We start from the raw sequence: 23470 nt of genomic DNA, 5'->3' as shown, positions 1-23470 counted from the left end.
GTTGCTTGTGTTTCATCACAGGCCACTGTTTTACAAGTAGTCTCCTTGTGGACAGGGTCAGCCTCTTTTTAACTACTGTGTTCGGTCAAATCTGACCGATTTACATTTTTTTTTCTCTTAAGAAAATCCAGTTAATTTCTCTCATCTGTTTGTCATAAAATTCAAGGACTTTGACACATAGCTTCTGAACACATAAAATAAATTTGGAATTATTTTGCTAAATTTTGTGTGTTTTATTCAACTTATGCACCCGTGGTGTTCCTGGTCAAAAATGATCGGTAATTAGAAATGAATGGGTAAGACTACTACTAGTGTGTAATATAAGAGTTCAAACTCAAGCATATTTCCCACATCCGAACAGCTTTAGCATATAAAGGTTTTTGTGGGCTCAGTTCATTCTGTGGCAGCACAATAACTAAGCGTATTTGTTTCGCACTCATAATGTTCATAATTATATCCGATTATAAATCCACAATAACACATACATTGTCACGTAATGTTGTGTTACAATGTTTTGTGTGTTCATATTTTTATTGTGGTTGTAATGTAGTCAACTTTTCAAGCTTTAGGCCTTCGTCTGACTACATAAAAATGTCATTTTGTGCAACTATTTAAAAAAAATGGTGTCAAAACAAGTAAGCACTGAGATAAAGTACTTTGTGATAAATAGTACAATATGGTTCATCTGAGCTGTTGTGGTCAAAATAATACCTATATATATATATTTTCCCCTAGAAAACGAGTTGTATGAGTATGAAGTTCAAAACTTGTAATTTTCACAAAGCTGAAGCTGGTGAAACATCTAACACAGCGATAATGTATGTATTATTGTGGATTTATAATCAAACAGCCGAGCTGAGTGTCAGCCGAAACGAGCAGGAGGGTGAAGAGATGAGCTGTTCTCGCGGTATCCTGCTATCACGTCCCAGTTACCGTGGGTCACGTGATATTGTTTTGCTTTGCCGTCGTAATCCGCCGTCTCCGCGGGTGAGGATGAAATGGCACCAAATGAGGAGAAACAACAGGGCAGACTGAACAGATTTTGGCTTGAGAAAGAGAGAGAGGGTAAAGACAAAGTTACCGCAACGCCGACTATTAATATTTAGCGGGTTTAGCTTTCTGCGTTGCACACACCTAGCTTTAGCTTTAGCTTTAGCTGCAGTAGCGCTAACTTTAAACAGACAGTTTCTCTCTGAATGAAGAAATCCCCCACCTTGTAAGAATTGCCCTTCGGCCTCGTCATTCTTTACGTACTTTATGAAAAAAAAAGGTATGTGTGGTTGGTACTACATAGGAGAACTATTCTGCATTGCTTTGGAGTCACTAGGTCCCATGGCTTAGGAGGTATTGGGAAAAAAAACACTGTTCCTTATATCCGAATATCCAATATTAAACCAACTTCACCTCGGTAAGAATGATGGCATCGCACCACGACATAAAGGTCTTCAAAAATAAGTTTGTACAGAAATCTCGGTAACACTTTCTCTGAAGGTTGTATTTATAATGCCCTATGAATGCACTCATAATGTTTTATAAGGTGTCTATAAAGCATCATAATGGTCATTATTACATCTATACATATTCACAAGTCGTCATAACCAACTTCATGATGCATTATGACAACTGGTTATGAATGTTTATAATTTTAATCTGAGTAGTGCATTATAAATATGTCAATATCTGCCTAGTCACTTGTTCATTTTATGATGCATCATAACTACTTTGCTTTGCTAAATGTGCATAGTGATGCATGATGAGTTTTGACTTCTACTATAACCCTTTATATCTGTAGCTAAAAGTATATGTAATAAAGTTATAATAGTGTATACATCTCTCTGCAGCACACAGTTATAAACAGCTATGCAATATCATTAGTGCTATTTGTCAGCTCTAAGTAAAGTGACATGAATATGACACTATTATTAACAGATATAAGTTACTATGAGTAATTAAAAGGTGCAATGAACTAAGTCCTGAGTCTGGCATCTTTACCCCATATACACAATATTATAAATGACTATGTTAATATCATAGGTTTTATTTGTCAGCTTTAGGTAAAGTAGTGCAAATGAGGTGATGTTATAAATAGATATAAGACTATTATAAACAAATATGAGGCACAATGAAATGAGAGCCTGGACAGTAAAGACAAAAGGAATACATTTAGTTCACTTTATTTTCATTTAAACCAACACACATAATCAGAATGATTATCAATGCTCTGAGCACATCACACAAACACATGAAACACGTGAAACAGGCCACAAAAGTGGCACAGCGTGGTCCTATATTATGTCGTGGTGATTATCATTGGAACAAAACTCACAATGCCACTGAAATGTATCTTGGGTCATTATGAAATTTTCCATATGCATGCCAGTCTTGCAAATGATGTGATGCGGGCATAAAACCTGTGTGAAATCACATAACAGTTAATAGGCCAACAGCCCAACAGTAGCCACCAAGCGACCTAATTATTGAAATTTGTAAAACACCCAACTTCCCCCTAATCAAAGATATACATACTTAGCCTCATGCACGTTGTATTTTCTTATATCAAGCATGTGTGACCCATGATTTCTAGCAAGCCAGTCCTGCCACTCTATAACTTTCAGGTGCTGACATGATGGCACCAAACATCCACTTTAAAGGTCTGCCATGCAACCTCCCAGCATTATTACACACTGACAGACACACTACAAGACAGTAATAAAGGCAAAATATTAAGACACACACACACACACACACACACACACAGACGGACAGATAGACAGACAGATGGATAGAAAGATAGAGATGTGGCTCTGGTGCCTTTGGGTTGGTGAGGTGATTCAGGGTCAGAGGTCAGGAGATGGTTTGACAGCAACTACAAGAAGAACAGAGGCAAATCTTTAGTGCTCTAGCTGGGTTTGTTTTTAATGCAGAAAGGTTTGATTGAAAACAAATAAACAGATAACGTTTTTTTCTAAATCAATACAGAAGGTTTAAAGCAGCCTAATGAGACAATATGTTACCGCATATCATGCAGGCACCGCAGATTACCCGTAGGTGGCTTAAGCTAGCTAGACGAAAGTTACAAGACATGGCTAGTTTTTTTTTTTCCCTCACAAGTTAGATCGTTTTCGTGTTCTTGCGTTTAATGATTGAAATCATTCGAAATCATTGCTTTAATACGTAAACCATGTGCTTCATGTAAGCAAAGTAAAGTATTAGCTCACAAAACACTAGCAGCACAGAGACACATCCTACCTCAGCGGAGAAAGGGCAGAAAAGCCGCTTTATGACTAGTACATACAGTCAGTACTTTACGACAGTGGGTGGAGCTGGGGACGGAGGTGGGTGGGTGGCATCAGAGGTCAGGGGTCATGGACTAAGGAATGACATTTCTACAATTATAATAATTTTAATAAAAATGATATTAAAATAATATCTGACGGCATTGCCAATGTAGTGGTATCTTGCTGTACATAGGAAAAATAAATGCGGACATTTCTAGCGACCCTGTATAAAGAAACCGATATAATAAATAACCATTTTTTTTTCCAATCTCAAAGTGCCGAAACCTGCTGCAAAATTGACATTACATTAAAAACCGAAATAAGACCATTACAAATCTAGTCTAAATAATGAATCAAAGTGAAATACGATACATGATGTATCGGCATGAAAATTTGAGAAAAAATCGTGTTGGCAGGCACCAAACAATAGATTAATTTTTGTGACAGTTTCACATCCACTGTGAGACCAGGTTGGGATTTAATATTATTATTAATATTATTATTATTGTAGAAACGTTATTCCTTAGTCCATGACCACTGACCTTTGACCCTGAATAACCTCACCAACCCAAAGGCACCAGAGCCACATCTCTATATTTCTATCCATCTGTCTGTCTATCTGTCCGTCTGTGTGTGTGTCTGTGTGTGTGTCTGTCTTAATATTTTGCCTCTATTACTGTCTTGTAGTGTGTCTGTCAGTGTGTAATAATGCTGGGAGGTTGCATGGCAGACCTTTAAAGTGGATGTTTGGCGCCATCATGTCAGCACCTGAAAGTTATAGAGTGGCAGTACTGGCTTGTTAGAAATCATGGGTCACACATGCTTGATATAAGAAAATACAACGTACATGAGGCTAAGTATGTATATCTTTGATTAGGGGGAAGTTGGGTGTTTTACAAATTTCAATAATTAGGTCGCTTGGTGGCTACTGTTGGGCTGTTGGCCTATTAACTGTTATGTGATTTTACACAGGTTTTATGCCCGCATCACATCATTTGCAAGACTGGCATGCATATGGAAAATTTCATAATGACCCAAGATACATTTCAGTGGCATTGTGAGTTTTGTTCCGATGATAACCACCACGACATAGTATAGGACCACGCCCTGCCACTTTTGTGGCCTGTTTCACGTGTTTCATGTGTTTGTGTGATGTGCTCAGAACATTGATAATCATTCTGATTATGTGTGTTGGTTTAAATGAAAATAAAGTGAACTAAATGTATTCCTTTTGTCTTTACTGTCCAGGCTCTCATTTCATAGAGAGTTGTATACATTATTATAACTTTATTACATATACTTTTAGCTACAGATATAAAGGGTTATAGTAGAAGTCAAAACTCATCATGCATCACTATGTACATTTAGCAAAGCACAGTAGTTATGATGCATCATAAAATGAACAAGTGACTAGGCAGATATTGACATATTTATAATGCACTATTCAGATTAAAATTATAAACATTCATAACCAGTTGTCATAATGCATCATGAAGTTGGTTATGACGACTTGTGGATATGTATAGATGTAATAATGACCATTATGATGCTTTATAGACACCTTATAAAATGTTATGAGTGCATTCATAGGGCATTATAAATACAACCTTCATAGAAAGTGTTACCGAAATGTCCAAATGATTTGAAAAAAAAATCAAATGCCACGACTGCCAACCAGTTTACCGATTACACATATCTGGCCTACATGGAAGTCGTTCCAGGAAAAAGTTGTTAATGCTCAAAAAGACGATGAGAGCAAAATGCCAAGTACCTTTTTTAAATTATGTACAAAGGACATGATTAAAAATACATTTATTTGACCTCAGTAACAGTAGATGTGTTTGGTGCAGACCAAACGCTGATGGAAATGATATGGTTTCTTGCATGATTCAGGCACTTGACAGCATGGAAGTCAAAATTCAGTGCAGGAATGACGCTGAAATAAAATGCTCTGTTTAAGAAGAAAATCCATTTCGTTGTAGTTACTGTGTGGCTGTTTATTTTAATGCATATGTGCAATACACAAGCTCTGCAAAGGTGCAAGTTATGTGATGTGCTAATCTGATAAAGATGTTCATCTGCCTTTCCTGTGATCTGTTTTTTCCAGTATGATTGCAGAAGTAAACGAACAAATTGACAAGCCACTAAGACCAAAACCACTGGAGAAGGTCATGGTGGTTTTTTTTTTTTTACCCCCCAACGTGCGAATTGTGCAGTTTTTGCATCCCCCTCATTACTTTTTCATTACTGTTTTCTAAATTACTACTCAGAATATGACTTCTTACGAATTATTCATCGTATTATTAAATTCCATCGGACCTTATCCCTTGTTAGTTAAAAACCGTCCGTCTGTTTTCTTTCGTTGACGACTTAACAAAGGTGTGATTATTACTGAAATGGACAAACGAAATCAGATTTGTAAGTTAATGATAAATAGAACGATATTTCTATGCTCATGCATTGAAATACAGATTTATTACTTGACCATATCTGGGGAATTGATTATTTGAGGTTATTTTTATAGAAAAGTAAAACCTTTCTTTGGTTAGCACTGATGCCGTCCAGGGAGAAGGTGTGGGTTGGAGTCTGGCTCGGACCTTTCTGAGTTTGCATGCTCTCCCTGTGTCTGCGTGGGTTCCTCCAGGTACTCCTGTTTCCTCCTACCTCCAAAGACGTGCTTGTTAGGATAATTGGTGATTCTAAATTGACCGTAGGTGTGAGCGTGAGTGCGAATGGTTGTTTGTCTCCGTGTTAGTTGTTTGAATAGCTTATTCCACTTAAAAAAAACGAATGATTAAACCTTCGTAAATGTTTCAAAGAGCAGGGAAAGTGTATTTTTTTTTAAGTTTTACACCACTCATTTTTGGTGAAAATGATCTATTACACAGTATAATGTCATGAAATATGTGTTAGAAGTAAAAAATATAAAAACTATAATCATTTGAATATATTTTCTTGACCCTGAAAATTACATGAACATTCTGGAACTTCATAATATAACCACTGAACACTGTCCTCACTGCTATATCACAAGATAAAGTGTTTATCCTGAACTAGTCTCTGCATTCAAAGCAGAAGTTGGACACTTCCTCTTTGTGGATCTTGCACGTTTTCTGCTCAAAAAAAAAAAAAAAAAAAAAAAAAAAATCAGTCTTCATGTGTCAGCATTCCAGAGACTGGAAGCACCATCACCTCCTGATCTGTACACTCCAGCCAGTATAAGAAGCCCCATGTAGGCATGTAGGTCAATTACATCCATGGTCTTCCATTCCTGGCCATAATGATTAACCCCCTACAGGTTTGTCATTGATTTTTTCAATGGCTGGAGGGAGGAAGAGTTGAAATGATGACAAAATGTCATCTGCGTGGGAGATGGTAAGTCTTGTGGGTCCTGGAGTCATTTGCATCACATTTTCTGCTGCCATCCTGCCTGCAACAGGATGTGGAAGTGACGACCAACAGATAGCGCTGTTTTTTGACATAAATGTCTTCCCTGCTGTCTGCACCTCTTCATCAGAGTCATCTTCATTGTCTTCCTGCTCTGACATGTCCTCTAAATCAGAATCACACTCATCTTGGAAGAGTAGATCCAGGGCCTGTTGGGCATTCAGTCTTGCCGTCATGATGTCCATCACTGAATGGCAGCCCATACCTCCCTTTATAATGTTATGACCCCCACCACCTCCCTCCCAACCCAAGATTCCCAGATTCTAATTTGTTACTTTCTACATTATTTTATTACATCGCAGGGGCACATCTTGTGTCTGTGTGAAGGCACCGTCTGACCTCTGGATGACTTCTGTTCCAATATATGATCACTTCCCTGTTTGTTGGTATTTCAATATTTTGGGATTCCCCTGCCCCTTGAAAGACCAGCAGGTGTCTGTGGGAACCTGGGAAAATGTTTCGGGAACACAGACAGTTCTCGTGACTGGTGAGGTCCCCTTCCCTTGAACTCACCTCTTTTGCATATAAATTGCACACAAACATGACATGTACATTCACAGTTTCAAGCTGCCATAAAACCACAATTTTCCTTTGAGCCACACTGGTAGATCTGAAATCCATCTGAATAGATACGGGTCAAATCTGACCCATAACAGCCTCAGTGTGCAAAAATGTTTGGCACCTGTATAAAAGTATAAATTAACAAAAAAATTTGTGTGTATTTTGGGTCACTTCATGAAGTCATCAAAATTCAGGATAAAATAATGTTGAGGGTATTTTTTACTGCTGTCAAAAGTCAAAACAGGTCAAATTTGACCCGAACAGTATGTGAAACCATTGTCTTGTGTCAAATCGATTTACAATTTTTTTTCCTCTTAATATGCAGTTAATTTATCGGTTTGCCATAAAATTTAAGGACTTTGAAACATAGCTTCTGAACACAAAATAAATTTGGAATTGTTTTGTCATTTTGTGTTTTATTTAACCTATGCACCCGTGAAGTTCCCGGTCAACAATGATCGGTAAATAGAAATGAATGGGTAAGACCACTACTAGTGTGTAATTTACTAATATACTCTGTGATAAATAGTACAATACGGTCATCTGAGCTGTTGTGGTCAAAGTAATGTTTTTTTCCCCCCTAAAAAACAAGTTTGTGACCAAGTCCAGTAAATACAATGAGGAACAGGTATCAAAAAGTACCAACAGAGGCCGCAATTGCTGGACAATTGATAAGCAAATTTTACAGGTAAGAAGAGCCTTAGTTGTGCAGTCAGTGAATAATGATATTTGCAAAAATGAAATAAATGAAAAGGATGACCTAAAAATAAACAGAAACAGATGGTTATAATTTTATAACAAAAGTCTTATTATACAATGATAATACTAAAATGAGTACTATGCCAACCACTGGAATAAGATAATAAATACTAGACAGGGTACTCACTGCGGGTAGATTCTATCACCAACCCCAACAACCACCATGTGTTTACGTCCTGAGTACTGCAAACCACTGCAAACTGCACACTGCAACAGAAAGGGCAAATCTATACACAGAGAAAGTGACCACTGCACTGCAAACTGACCACCATGCATGCAATGTGTTTGTGTATCCCACGCGTACTCCCCGCAGGTCCTCCATCTGCCTAGAACAAAAGACAAAAAAAAAAAAAAATAAATCAGTTGGTTCACAGCCATCAATCATTAAAACAATGTGAACAATATATAGACATCAAGGATAAAACTACAAGCAGTTGAACAGTATGAATGTGAGTCAGAAAGGTAAGAGTTTCCCAGTCCTTCCCAGCAGTCTGGCACCAAATCCGTCAACAAGATTACCACTGGAGCTGGCCCAGGTAGGGTGACTGGCTCGGTGCAGTGGCTCGACCAGGGGAGCAGTGAAACGCAGACTCTTCTCCTGACATCCAGAGGCCCCAGAAAAAGAGGCAATAATTGTTCACACCTGAGTTTATAAAGGGGGAAAGCTCCTCCCTTACCTAGATGGGCGGGACTTCCCACTCAGGTGTCAGCCCTCACAAGTTGTATGAGTATGAAATTCAAAACTTGTAATTTTCACAAAGCTGAAACTGGTGAAACATCTAACACAGCGATAATGTATGTATTATTGTGGATTTATAATCAAACAGCCGAGCTGAGTGTCAGCCGAAACGAGCAGGAGGGTGAAGAGATGAGCTGTTCTCGCGGTATCCTGCTATCACGTTCCAGTTACCGTGGGTCACGTGATATTGTTTTGCTTTGCCGTCGTGATCTGCAGTCTCCGCGGATGAGGATGAAATGGCACGAAATGAGGAGAAACAACAGGGCAGACTGAACAGACTGTGGCTTGAGAAAGAGAGAGAGGGTAAAGACAAAGTTACCGCAACGCCGACTATTAATATTTAGCGGGTTTAGCTTTCTGCGTTGCACACACCTAGCTTTAGCTTTAGCTTTAGCTGCAGTAGCGCTAACTTTAAACAAACAGTTTCTCTCTAAATGAAGAAATCCCCCACCTTGTAAAAAATGCCCTTCAGTCTCCCCATTCATACACTGCAGTGATACTGTTGTACTGTTTTCTTCATATATTCTCTATAGAGGGACGTCTCAAAGATGTTCACGTACGTCGACCCAAGCTGGTAATGAATAAGTCATAGGTTGTCATCAAATAACTTATCAACACAAGACGCTCTAGTGTCTTATTTTATCCAGCTTTGTTATTGTTTTCTTTTCTCTTCCACAGTCTACTCTAAACTCAGCCGTCTCCGTGAAAAAGTGGATCCCGAGCATCAAGAATGAAATAGAGTATTATCTACAGGTAAGGTTGTCAGGTGTAAAGCGGATCCACGTTTATCTGGTATGTTTGCTGAATTCTCTGCCCGCTTTTTGTCTCTCACCTCAGCAATCCCAGCTCTCCCACTACCCAGAGAGGAAGATCGCAGAGTTCCAGCTCCAAATCCAGGCTTTAGAAAAAGAGTATAAAAGCTTCATCTACAAACTGAGAGTTCTCGACCCGGCATGCAAAGACAAGCCGTGGACTCCTCGAGCTTACCGCAAAAGGAGAGCTGACATACAGGACTTTGAAAGCATCGGTCAGTGGATAAGTTGTGGCTAATCTCCTGCAAACATTGAACCCTTGGCATGTGTTTTTAATAACTAGCAGCTTTGACATATTTTCATGTATGCCTCTTGTTCTGACTTTCTTAAAAAGAATATTTCAACGGCCCAAAGCTGCTTCTCTGAACATTAGTCCACTGGTGAGGGTTGTGTGTTAGGGTGGCACGTAGCTGACATAAACTTTCAAAAAACACTCATAAGTGACTCAACTTTGAATTCGTTCCACAGTATAATGTTAACTGCCTTATAAGAGTTACAGTAGTACATATATCACAGACATGCCAAACTCCCATTAAACTAGCTAAGGATGTCCTGTGTGTACCATGGGCTCATGAATGCCAATAGTAAGTCTACAATGTAAGACGACAAGTGCTTTCTAAGGGAGGTAAATGAATGTTATAAAAGCCCTCTTTGCTATACAACCACATACCTTACTTGAGCAAACTCTTTCTTTAAGATGCCTGGCATTGTTTAGAGTATATAAAGTATCCCGGCATGTGTTTGCTTTCATTTACAGCTAAAAACCCTCGGCCCGCTGAGTCAGGCGGCGGTAGCAGTCAGGAGGGTGGAGGTGCCAGAAGTCTAACAGGATGTTTCAGATCTTCAGCTGCCGGTGAGGAAAGACTTCGAAGCGTTGGCCCCACCAACCCGGCCTCAAAAACCTCAGAGGCTGTTTGTGAAGTCCAGGACCAACCCCTCTCCTTCGATCGCACGCGCCTGGCAGTGGCTACTGCTGCATTCAGAGGGCCGTCAGTTCAGCTCAGTTCCTCTCAAACACTTGCCAGGCTGCTGCAGTCTGGACTACCTAATCTTAATAATTGTCCATCAAGACAGACAGTTGCTTCCCAGAGCAGAAACACTGAAAACAATGAGGTGGCACTGAAGCATTTGGATGTTGGGCAGAAATGTTCTGTGCAAGAGAATAAGTCAGACTGTGAAGCAACACAAATACCTACAAAATCATCCAACACTGGGACAACAGAGGAGAGGGCTGGTCATGTCCTGGGACTAGACTGTTACTCTTCATCTGACGAGGACTGTGACACATAATGTTCAAATAAAATAAGGATAAATTTCCTGATGTGTTTAAGATGATGCTCTGATTTTTTTTTTTTTCATCCATGTGCTTTTTCAACATGAGGACCGGGATCTTCAGTATTTGTCCATCCATACAGAGAGATGACAAGTTTTCATTTTAAACTAAAGCTAAACTTATAAAACCTGCTATCTGAGGAAAAAAAGTACGTTTTCAAAGAACCATGAGTAATGTCATTCTGTGGCAACTTGTCTAGGTTAAGAAATTCATCGTAATTGGCACACATGATACAATTTGTGAATTCAGTCATCATAACCACAACTAACTCCGTTTTGTAATAGAAAATGGGAAGACTGTGTGAGAAACCAACACGTAATTGATGAAGGTACTTGCTGAATCACTCATTTTAGTCTCTTCGCTGGTTATAATAACTAGAGCAGCACAAGCCGTGGCCTGGTTAGACCCCAAAACCCCACCCTCCCACTTAACACAGCATCTGCTGCTGCGAGGGCCGCTTTCAACATGACACTTCTGAGAAACGGTCTCATCGCAAGCCGACGGCCCCATCGGCTTGCTTGCAAACTGCCAGTGCAGTTTATGGTTAAGGTACTTGCCCTTTTAGTTAGAGCTCCGTATGCAGACTGCATCACGGATTTCCCTTGTCTCTGCATTAACCTGGAGAAAAAAAGTTTTGCAACAGTGAAATACTGAGCGCTCCCTTGGGTGTTAACAAAAATCCACACATTATTTCGCTCATCATGAAAATCTGGCTTAACCTCAAACGAGTTCAGCTCTATTCAGATTTAACAATGCAATTACAATTCGACGGTGTTGCAATGTAAAGGAAAGTTTCAGCAGCGTCACTGCTGCAAGACAGGTGCATTTCTAGCAAGCCTAGAGAGAGAGCGCTCATTAATAATTCTTTAACCACCAGTTATGATGTGGAAACTGTTGCACCCACAATGAAGTGGCAGCAGAACTGCTGCGCATCCAAGGAAACAAACCCCAAGGGGTTAGAAAGACCACAACGGTGTTGACTTCATTACTGAGCAGGGAGGAAAGCGGTGAGCGCACTGAGCTTTCCTGTAAGTTCACGTCTGAGGTATTGGCTGGGGTAAATCGTCACCTCTGTAAGTATCGTTCTGTGTCGCGCTACTAACTTTTCACAAGCAGCCAGCATGAAAGCCAGCGCAGACATTTGGCCTTTTCATGTGGCAGCAGCATCTTCCCACCACGAATACGCTGTGTGCTACTGAAACTGCTGCATCACTGTTTACTAACATTGTGCCTCAACTCTGATATGCAAGAAAAATCTAGTTTGATAATAAAGTGTGATGATAAACGCGTTTAATCCTAATAAAGAAATATTAATTTTCAGTGTGAAATTCTTTCCTGGTTCAGATATAAAGAGGAAGTCCCCTCTAAAAAGAGGAAGTCACCTCTAAAAATGAAAGAAAACCAAGCAATGCCACGTAAATATATTATAACCAGGGCAACAAGACCTGTTAACTTGAAACTTAAACTTGCCAGGCAGGTAGATCTGTAAGTGGTTGCTCAATCTTTCCTCGTGGGATTTTTTGAAAAGGTCTCTTCATGATGATGACTTGTTGGTGGTTAGTGAGGTGTAGGTCAGCTGCAACCTCTAGCTTCCTTTCCTTTAACGCTTTGCTGTGTGTATATAGAAACTAATGCATGCACAGCACAAAACCTCAAAAATGCGATAACACATTAAGCAATAAAACAAAAACCACGCGTAAAACAAGTCAGAGATAAAGTGATGGAATGGGGGCCCTGTAGATTATAAATCTATGCTAATCAGCATGCACCCTTCGGTGTAGGCGTGGGGGAGGGGAGTTGTGGGTGGTGAATATCATGACAGCGGGAGTCCTTTTAAGACAGAGGTGCTCAGACAAGTATACACCACCTTCGCACAGAGGAGACAGACGCATGCACGCACAGTTGCTCATCACAGCAGGACCTGCACCATGAGCTATGACCAGAGCTATCCCATCCCGCAGGTGTTTCTTGTGGATGGAGGTGGGGGCCCTCAGCACTCAGCCCAGCCTCCGGGTCTCATTCCCTGCTGGTCCTTTCCGCCGGCCGTAGAGAGATCGAGGAGCCACGAGAAGAGCCGGGGCTGCATGGGAATCAGCCCCGGCGGGGCAATGATCGTGCTGTTGCTGTTCCTGCTCGTGTTTGCAGCCCTCGGATTTGAAGCCATCCAGATTTCCAACATACAGAAGGAGCTGGCAGACAGGACGCAGGTAAGGAACGCCATGGGGAGTGCATAAGAAGGGGTTGGGTGGTGCTGGCGCTGGGGTAATTCACTGAGCTCTCTCTGAGAAAATAAGCAAACACTTGCCGCAGCTGTGTGTGAAAAGGAGTAGCTTTTGAGATGATGATAGTGAGAATATGAAACCGCTGTAGAATACATACTTGTGTTTTTTGTTGTACTGAAAAGGGGAAGCTCTCCAATCTTGTACACTGTATAATGACAATAAATGGCATTCTATTCTACTCTGTTTTATTCTAAGCAGCCGTATACATATATATATCGCTTCTTGTATGGTTTATTATTCATATCAGCAGTACTTAAAAAGGTGTGACTTCTGTCACCTTTGTAAAGAGAGGAGGTGACAGGGAGGTGCTAGGTGGGAGAGTGGAAACCCCTTTTGGAAAGTTTGTACAGAGCTGGAAAATTTAATAACTAATTAACTTAGATTAGTTTTGTGGTGTTCCAAGAGTCGGTGTAGATCAGCTCTGTTCTGACCTTTAAAAGTGCATTTGTTCCATCTGTGGTCACCCGTCCAGGGACAGGATATCCTCTTGCTCACATGAGCTATATGAGCACTGAGACACTGTCTTATGTGGTCTTGAGAGTTTTTTTTTGTCTTTCGTTTCACTGCAGGTTGAAGCGGTTGAGTTTAATGCACCCGAGAAGCAAATTGGTAGGTACACACTTTTACTCACCGTACATGATGTTTCCCCAACCAAGTGAAAATGGTTCCAATCAAGACAAAGAGTTCATCTAATCTGAGGGTTGCTTTAGGTCTGCCTGAGCCTGGATTAATTGAGGAAGACAAGAAGGACAGGCCTGCAGCACATGTGATAGGTAACATTTTTATTCATTTGAGCTTATTCTGTAAGTAGAGTTTTTATTCTGCACGCATGGTGACATCCTGTCTTTCCTCTGGCAGGGCGGATTGAAACCGTAGACGTCCGCAAGACTTTGCGGTGGGATTCGAAGACAGGTCGAGCATTCACCTCCGGAGGCGTGGTCTACCAGGCTGAAGACGGTGCCCTGCGAGTCAACGAGACCGGACTCTACCACATTTACTCACGAGTAGAGCTGATCTTTCGGGACTGCTCCTATAGTTCGTCGTTCGAACACAATGTGTTTGTGAGGAGAACGGGACACCTGAAACCTGTGACCCTGATGGAGGCGCACAGAACTGGTTTCTGCTCTGAGCGCAAGAACCGTCCCTGGACGACAGAGAATTACCTGGGCTCCACCCAGTTGCTGCAGAGGAACGACAGCGTTTTAGTGAATGTGTCGCACCCCCAGTTGCTTAGTCACTCACATTTTGGCAACTTCTTTGGTCTTTACAAGATCTGAAGTCTTAGTGTCATAGTCTGAGTGTGGTAATTTCACTCCAGCAACAGAATGTAAACTGCACAGAATGTCTCAGGCAGGAGTGACACTTACTCATCACGTTACCAAAATGATACATTGAATGTGATTTCTGCGACATGTAATAAGCACACTGGACAACATGACAGGCTCTGTAATGGTAAAACTCAGGGAAAGTATTGCACATTCTCTTGTTGTGGCAGCTTCAAATCGGAAACTGAAAGTGTATAGAGAGGCGGAGGAATGACATGAAGCCTCACACACTGATGCAAAAAAACAAAAACAATACTGTGCCTTTTATTGATGATGATAGAGTCAGATAACACTAAGGTGCTGATTTGTCTGTAGCATGATTTTAATATTTATTTTGGTGTGGATCTGACAAATGTGTTGTGATATGATATGTAAATAAATAGATAGTGGTAAACAAATAATAATAAATAGTAAATATATAGATAATTTAATTTCCATGTTTTGTTGCAACAATAAAGTGCCTTTTTTAATAAATGAAATGCATCTAATTGATATGTTGACTGGCGTGTCTTATGAGGAACACCCACATGAGTTTTGGTCACGACCACTGGAAAGTATTTATGCACCACAACACCGACTCAGATTTTCTCCTGGTGATGAACTTCATTTCCATATATTCCACTTACTGAATAAATAATCAGGTGAGCACATTCAAAGCAGTCAGTGGAACCTCAGAATCATCTGAATTGTGGATGAAAGTTTCTTTTCCTTGTTGATTTAGTTTCATAAAGAGATCAGAGACCACAGTGCAAGCACACTTGCATATTTGCAGAACTTTTTTTCTTTTTTTTTCTTTTCAGTTTAACACCCTATTTCCACTGCTCTGTCTCAGAACACCGCAAACGCATGAGACAGTAGTGGATGGTGAGAAGATGCGCAGGCTGGGCACCGAAGAGGGGACAGAGCTGTAGCAGGTTTGACGTGTGCTTCCTTCCTGTGTGAATATCACGAGGGTCTTGCATGTGTGCAGGTTGATTTTTCTGAAGGAGCTTGTGTTTCTTTTTATCCACGTGGGGACGTACTGGTGGAAGCAAAAGCATCTGTACATGAATCTGGTTAAGTGTGCAAAGCACAAAAATGTTTGTGATTTTTTTAATGGAGGAGGAATTTTGGATTGTCTACAGTAAAAGCACATTTCCCTTACTGAGCTGCTTCAGTGCAGAATTAAACAGCTGCCTTTCACAAAACAATTTCTTTGTTACATGTATTACTACACGTACATGCCTGTTCATCTCTGCTCTCTTGAGGCCTTGTAGCTAGATGCAGTGTGCAGAGTTATCAGATGTCTTAAATAAAACCGCAGACATCGCTATCTTCAGGGTTTTAGTCAGCAGAACATAAATATGATAACCCCCGAAATACAAGGCTCCATCAACGTGCCTTTGCATCTCGTTACAATATTCACTTCAAACTCATTGCAATACTGCTTGTTGAAAGTGATACTGAATCTCTTTCATGACTATAAAACCCTCTTTCACGTCTGCAGAAATTAAAGTCTGTAGAATTTCAAGTGAGAACGTATCTGCTGGGTTTTGCACATCAAATTCAAGTCATAGCAAACGTCTTTATGGATCCCACCTGCACATAATGGAAATGTCTCCTATCTAATTGTGGCACAAAGGTTTCGTTACTGGGAAAATTTTAATCAGACCACGAGGTTCACATGTCTAACTCTTAAATGATAAGTAATCGCGTAAACAATGCTGTGGTAAGACGCCATCCGCTTAATATACCACTAACATATTTTGAAAAGTAAATGGTGTAAAGAAATTGAACTTGAAACCATTCTCAATTTATAAAAGCGAGCGATAAAAGACGACACGTTGCTCACTGTACTTGTCTCTCCTATCCACGCACACCACGAAACAATCCCTAAGAGATCAGGTCTTAAAACTGAAACTTTGTACGACAGATGTAGGTTGTCCACAGACCTCTGCAGAACCAGTGGTAATAGAGAATAGATGGACAAGAAAAGAAATGGCATTAACCAGATAATATATAGCCTGTAGAGTGCAAACCTGTGCGGGACCAGGCTTCTGAATAGTGGCCTTCTACTATGAATACACGCATAGCAATATTTCTCGCATCCACTAAAAAATACAAACATGAAGGAACATTTTTAGGGATTTTTTAATTATTATTTTCTTATTCAAAATTTAAAAAAAACGCATTTTGTTTAACCTGACCTCCATCCACTTGATACCAGAAAAGAAAAAAACGAACAAACAAGGCTCCGGCCTTTAACTGACAGTAGTCGACTACAGCACAGGCACATAGTGAGATGAAAACAGTTTTTAGTGGAAAACCTGACTGTTCCCCTGTTCCCCCTCACTGACTACTGAGTGATGAATGGTGCAAACCCTTCAGCTGGGCTCCATAATCTTGTAGAAACTGATTAGATGAGTGGAAATTTTAATCTGTGTATGCTAACCGACAAGATTATAGAGTGAGACATCGGACAAATACACTTGTACTTTGGTAATACTGGTGTATGTAAATCTCAGTGTGACAGGCTGCTGGTGATGCTGTAGGACTGACATACTGCTACGATAAATAAGACCTAGATTTTTAGCGCCATCTATCATAAATTTAATGAATTGCATCCAATCTGACAGACTAACCAGTCAAGGAAGATGAAATATACAAAATACACGTTTTTGTCCAAAAGAAGTTACTTTTTTATTTCAAATACCAAATATCATAGTTTGTCAACAGTGTGATGTATTTTGAGGGGCGGGGCTTAATTGGTGGCAAAACATCTCAAGCACTATAGCCATAGCTCTGGCATATTAGCATATTTCAATGGCCTGTTTTGGCATGAATGGACGAAGAAAACACATATTTTAGAGAATATACTAACACACTCACTCCCCGAGACTGTGAGTGTCTGATTGATGGATGATTCGACCAAAGGAGGACACAGAGAGTACAAAGTCTAGTCTGTCTTTATCACGTGAAACCTCTCCAACAAGGATATTACAAGAAGTAAGTGTAACCACTGTGGAGATTAAAGTAGCAAATGCAACTTCTGCTTGGACACACCCGAAACACACAACTAACCTAGGGGTTAGCATATATTAATGTTATCTGATAAGAAGTGTGCCCGTTGTTGATTGTCTCACTCCAGTCCTTTCTTTTAATCACCAAACCAAAACCAAAGCTGTCTACGACTGGCAGTGGCTGGTATGTGATAAAATTTCATGGTAGTGTTTTAGTTTTTTTGGTTTTAGTACCAAAAATACAGCCAGACGACATTTTCATGGTTGAAAGTGACAGTGTTTGTCTCTAGCTTCCCTCTGTTTTGCCTCCAGCTAACATCATGGCGTTACAGTGACATAGGCCTTGAAGGGGTCTATGCTTTTTTTTTTTTTGGCCATAAAGATTTGCAAGGCAGGTTAAAGGTTAATCACTTGAAATCTCATTTCTGACCACATTTTCAAAACTGACAAAATGTCTGCCACTTCATACCTTGTGTTAAAACTCAACAGCGATGGTTCGACCGAGCAAGATCAAAGAAAATTTCAGCTGGGCAAACCAGCAGAGCAAAACCACCATATGACTGCAAAGCAGCTGCAGGAATGTTCAGCCGAGACAGGAGAGGTGGTGCAGCATTGATGCACAAACACAACGCTGCACCGTCATGTGAACGAAAACCTCGTCACAAAATGCAGCATCTGGATGAGACAGAGACATTCTGGAAACACATGCTGTGGGCAGATGTGCTCGTGGAGCTACAATCAGCCAAGGTATGAAAAAGAAGTATTGTTTCATGACATGAACACCTAACCAAATGCTAAGAGTGGGTGTGAAGTGCTCTGCTTTGGGGTGGTGTAGCTGCTAGTGGTGCAGAAAATGCAGCACAGACAGAGGGGGTGATGGATTCCACTGACTACTTAGTATCGAAAATATTAAATAAGTAACTCGTAGATGCGAATTTTCCTCAGTCAGTCAAGAAAGTGAAACCGGTAAGAGCTTTTGATGCAAAGTAGAAGTCAACATTTACCATTCAAGACACATAGGATGAAGCCACATTCTTGTAAAAAGGCTTCAAGTGATTTATAAGGAAGAGTGTAACATTTTTTTTCTTTCAAGAAGAGAAGGAAGTAGTTTGGCTGAAAAAAGTGTTTCAAGCTGTGACATCTACAAATGGAGAACAGGATAGAGCTCCCAAACCTCACAAACCACTCACGGGGCAGGGACCCATATTTGGTAAATTTTGTTCCTTTGCCTCTTATTGATGCCAGCCAATCAGCAATGATCAGGGCAACATTCTCAGGTCAAATAGGGACAAATGTGGTCTGCGCATAGCTGCTCCATTTGGTACCACGAAGAAGTGTCCTGATGTTGTCTAATGGGATCATTTGTATGTTGACCAGTACCTGAATCAGCACTAATGTTCTAATGGTCTTAATACATGTTTACACTTGTTTACCATTTAAGGGCAAGGAAACATATATTTTGAAAAACAAAATCCACAGTCCAGCCAGTTGTTTCCTCACAGGGTTAATCCCCCTAAAATACTAGTGCTTTCAATTTGTAACTCAAGTTTTGTGTATCCTGCGTCTATGTTAAATCTGCCATGGCTTCTTTTTATAGATTAATGTGCTTGGTGCCATGATTTCGTAAGAGGCATCGCTGGAGGGCGAGACGGTTAAAACATTTTATCATTTTGGCGCCCTTTGCTGGTATCAGAAAGTTAGTGCAGCTCTTAGGACTTTATCCCTTAGCGTGAGGAGGGCACAGTTGGGCTTCCTGGAAACGGCGAGGTCACCAAATGTCACGCAGACGCTAGAGCAAAGCCATCTACAACAATATGGAACTCCGCATACATTTAAAAATACTACGACTTCTACTACTTCTAATAAAAGTTACACTAGTAATAACATATTGCTACAATCAATATTCAATACTACAGTTTTTTGTAATATAGAAATAGTACATACAGTATATTTATTTTAAATCATTTCCAACCTCTGCCACCAGAGGGAGTTAAAACATCATCTAATAACCTTTTCTCACACACCTGTACATTAATGAGTGAGTTGTTTCCACACTTCTCAATCATTCTAAAAATAATAATAAAATGAAATAAAAATACATTCATAAACTGTCCTTCAGTTTACATTACACGTTCAGTTACTTTACATCTACAATATATGCAACTGCTTGAATTTAAGGGTCTTCCAGTTGGTTAACTGGACCTCATTTGATAGTTATTACAAATTCAACAGTATTTGAGGTGCTTACAGTGTTTTGTTATTTAACCTGAGCTTTTCCATGTGGTCTTTTCTATCTTTAACATGTGATCAAAAGAGCTCTCAATGCAATAAATCCATCAGAGAGAGTTTGTGCCGTAGGACCTTTTAAATAATTAGCATCCAAACATATATAGAACGACTTTCTTTCTTTCTTTCTTTCTTTCTTTCTTTCTTTCTTTCTTTCTTTCTTTCTTTCTTTCTGTATGCTTGTATGTGTGGGCATTCGTGTCATTTGTGTTGGGATTTTTCAGCATCCATGTCACACACACTTAGTCGATTCTTGATATCACATTGTATATTGAGGTGTATTGCAGAGAGTGAGCCGGGTGTTGTTGGTCACTGAGGATGCTCTGGGCCTTTCTCCAGTGCGCGTGTGGGTCATTTGTGTCATATGTGTCATTTGTGTTGGACTTTTTTGGCCCAAGTCTCATACTCACACTCACATACGGGGGTGTATTAAAGGACACTGGCAGTATCCAAATTGCTGGTATTTTGTTATTTGTCACTGCATTGGACATTTTCACAAAAATATGAGTACATGATGTGGTGTTGTTTTATTCTGTGGGTACTAGGTCCTCTTTTCATGGGTTAAATATGTCAGACACATTGGCTTTGATCTAAAATAGTGGCACAAAACCACATCAACAGAATAAGAATTTAACTAGTTCTTAAACGACGCAAAAACACTACGTTTAGTACAGTGTATATACTGAATGTCCTCTCTGACCGCTGCACAACAAGCAAGTTATGTAGAAAATGCTTTATTTGATTCCATGTTCATTTATGTCGCTTCAGTTTCAAGTATAACCCTGGTGCAATATTTCAGTGGTCAGAGGTGTCCAACCCAAACGCCTGTCTTGTCTTATGGATTCTACAAGTAGTATACTAGGTAGAAACAGCACTGCGCTCTAACAACTCTCCTACCCAAGCTCCATTAAATGGCAAATGGTCTTGTATTAAAATAATGTTTTTCTGCCTATTGCAGCTCAAAGCACGTCACAGTCACACGGTCACATTTACCTGTTCACACAAGCATGCATACATTGACACACCAGTTCCATCTTGCTCATGGACACGTCAGCATGTGGTCCATGTGCCGGGGATTGAATCATTAACTGTCTGGCTCATGGACAACCCTCGCGGCCTATACTGAGCCACAACCGCCCCTACAAGCAGTTCTTTATACCACATAGGTTGAAGGAGGACATGAGTTGTTATTCATTTATTATCTACCTGGATTCTGCAAGTGTCTGTACTGCTGACACCACGTTACAAGTGTTCATTTTAAATTCACGTTGACACGATTAAGTTACACCAGTGAGTGGTAGTGGCAAATGAGCGGCCTGCCAGCCGGTCAGCACATAGTTTCAGGGAACGACCTGCCACTTTATAAGGTCCTGCAGCTTTGTGGACGTCGACCCTCCTCAGGGCGGAGCTCACTTGGCGAAGCTGCAGGATGAGAGGCCGATGTTGCATTGCCTGTACCTGAACCACTCCTCTTCCAGATATACTGGCAAATTAATGACAGTATCAAAGAAAGAAAAGACATTTTTACAGGATCAGCCAAACGGTTAAGAAAAAAACGAGCAACGTTTTTATGACAGTTGCAGCAGATGTTTTCTCGAATGTGAGATAAGACATAAAGTATTGATTGTTGACTGAAAGCGATTCTAGATAGAGGTTTTTGCTGCTTTCACACGGTTTCTTAAGGTAACTTTCTCTGAGGAGGTCATATCAGGAGTGAAACACCTTGTGCGGAGGTGTGACAGGGTGTGTAACTTCATGTGAAAGAATAACTCACTCTTTAAATTACAGTTTCTATTGTTTCTGAGTTTTGTAAGGTGTGTGTGTGTGTGTGTGTGTGTGTGTGGGCTCATGCGTCTGTGGGTGCAGGCCTACAGACTAAGTAAACCCAATATTGGCAACACAGCCACAGTTGCTTTACAGAACTCATTAAGGCTGTCACAACTGATATCACTGTTATCTGTGAAGAATTGTCACAAGATATTGGAACATTGACAGCACCATGAGACAACTGTGAAACTCAGCAACGGCACACACACTAAGATCGGAGGTTAGAGTGATGTGATGTTGTGAGCAATGAGTTAAAAAAGTACCACCTACACAAACAATGAAAGTAAAGCCATGTACAGTGTGCATTAAACCTCTAAAAATAAGTCGCTCACAAATGCCTTTAACATGTGTTATGAAGCTAAATGCAGGATTTAGCTTTAGAAGTTCACAGATACTGGCAGAGAGCGGCAGAGGGGATTCCCTGTACCACATTAATGCTGCGTGAGTCTGTTTAGAGGATGTCACACTAAATACAGAGAGACGTAGGTAAACACCTTTGACGAAAGCCCACTCACGATGCTTGATAAAGATTCTAGCCCACTTTGAAGGTGGGACAAATGAGCCCCAGCGTATCTGAGCGTGGGGGGGCTCCCCTGTCTCTGATTCTCTTTCTCTTTTTCTCTGTCTGTTAGTTTCTTTATCTGTCTGTGTTTCTTCCTCTCCTCTCTATCTTTCTCCTAATTTCAATCTCTGACTGTGCTTGTATCATCCTCTCTGTAGTTTCATCTCATCCCAGCCACCCACATGGATACTTTTTTTTTTTTTTGTCTCTCTTGCTCCCTCCTTCTGTGCCCCTCTGCCAGTGTCCTCTGTGATGCATATATACAGGTTCATAATCACTCAGCCGGCAGCAGAAACCTCCACACTGCTCTCCACTCCCTGCAGCCATCACACTTGCTGTTTTGGGAAATGAAGAAATGATTAAGGGACAAAACCAGAAACCAAAGTATGTGTAAATGCATGAAGATCTGACAGACATCTAAATAGATTCAGCTATGCTAGACAGTTGGTTTTCTTTTCTTTTTAACTTCTTTTCTCAGATTACCTTGCATACGATGAATGCGGTGAAAATAATGAGACACTGAAACAGACCCGGCGTAAACAGGAAAACCGTTTTTAACTTTTGTTTGCTTTGTGTACCGCTGGTCACCCTCTCATTAGACCGTCCATGAACTCAGAAAAATATGCCATCATTTGATGAACAAATATAGGAAAAAAAAAACTTCTTACATGGCATTGCAAAGTTTTTCCTGGCCTGTTAAAAAAAAAAGTCAACCACACAAAAGGTTCACTTCCTCAGACAAAGATTTATCGTGGAGATAAATAAAAGCCGTTAAAATGTTATCGATGAGTGATATTAGATAACATGAACCGTCTTCACATTCCCCTCACATTAAGTCCTTCCTCTTCATGGAGACCGGTAAAGCCTCCTGTTTCTAAAATGGTAACATAACTGAACTTAACCATGTCATGACAATGAGATCATTTTAACATGATGTTTATCTGGAAGAGATTATTTAATTTAGTCATTTGCTTATTTGGTGAGCACGGTGCCCGCCAAATTCACGTTCTGTTGTGGCTCTGCTACTTTCCATCTCACTCCATTGCGTCAGAGACAGACTTAGAATAGAATCAATCTTCATTGTCATTGTCACAAGTACAAGGAAATTAAAAGGGCTTTCAGATCAATGCCTCAAATCTAAAAGAATAAATAAAAAGAAACATATAAAAAAACATTCATAGCATGCATAACACACACACGTCAAACACGCACAGTCATTGCACAGAAAACAGTATATTGCACATAATTTGTAGCATTGAG

At 40.2% G+C, this 23470-nt stretch overlaps 2 protein-coding genes across 2 annotated transcripts; both read left to right on the top strand.

Annotated features, from left to right (window-relative positions):
• The first annotated feature begins 8903 nt into the window (after positions 1 to 8903).
• si:dkey-86e18.1 (uncharacterized protein LOC557342 homolog) lies at positions 8904 to 10926 on the top strand. Its single transcript, XM_047588369.1, has 5 exons — positions 8904 to 9087; positions 9318 to 9358; positions 9463 to 9537; positions 9622 to 9811; positions 10354 to 10926. Exons 1-5 carry the CDS (start codon positions 9021 to 9023, stop codon positions 10884 to 10886), a joined length of 906 nt encoding a protein of 301 aa, XP_047444325.1. The 5' UTR covers positions 8904 to 9020; the 3' UTR covers positions 10887 to 10926.
• A 1155-nt stretch (positions 10927 to 12081) lies between these two features.
• Positions 12082 to 15028, top strand: faslg (Fas ligand (TNF superfamily, member 6)). Its single transcript, XM_047586888.1, has 5 exons — positions 12082 to 12165; positions 12711 to 13136; positions 13781 to 13820; positions 13922 to 13984; positions 14070 to 15028. The coding sequence occupies exons 1-5, from the start codon at positions 12082 to 12084 to the stop codon at positions 14486 to 14488; spliced, it is 1032 nt and encodes a 343-aa protein (XP_047442844.1). The 3' UTR covers positions 14489 to 15028.
• Positions 15029 to 23470: the final 8442 nt, after the last annotated feature.

Source organism: Mugil cephalus, chromosome 6, assembly GCF_022458985.1.
Source record: "Mugil cephalus isolate CIBA_MC_2020 chromosome 6, CIBA_Mcephalus_1.1, whole genome shotgun sequence".
NCBI classification, from domain to species: Eukaryota; Metazoa; Chordata; class Actinopteri; order Mugiliformes; family Mugilidae; genus Mugil; species Mugil cephalus.
The sequence above is the reverse complement of the archived record's forward strand: the minus strand, read 5'-3'. Positions and strand labels throughout refer to the sequence as shown.

Excerpts from the sequence above, each read along its gene's own strand:
- faslg (XM_047586888.1), top strand. The coding sequence starts at position 12,082 with ATGTGGCAGCAGCATCTTCCCACCACGAATACGCTGTGTGCTACTGAA. Across the intron at positions 13,137-13,780 it reads AGCTGGCAGACAGGACGCAG|GTTGAAGCGGTTGAGTTTAA; the intron begins GTAAGGAACGCC and ends GTTTCACTGCAG. Across the intron at positions 13,821-13,921 it reads TGCACCCGAGAAGCAAATTG|GTCTGCCTGAGCCTGGATTA; the intron begins GTAGGTACACAC and ends GGGTTGCTTTAG.
- si:dkey-86e18.1 (XM_047588369.1), top strand. The coding sequence starts at position 9,021 with ATGGCACGAAATGAGGAGAAACAACAGGGCAGACTGAACAGACTGTGG. Across the intron at positions 9,538-9,621 it reads AAATAGAGTATTATCTACAG|CAATCCCAGCTCTCCCACTA; the intron begins GTAAGGTTGTCA and ends CTCTCACCTCAG. Across the intron at positions 9,812-10,353 it reads ACAGGACTTTGAAAGCATCG|CTAAAAACCCTCGGCCCGCT; the intron begins GTCAGTGGATAA and ends TTTCATTTACAG.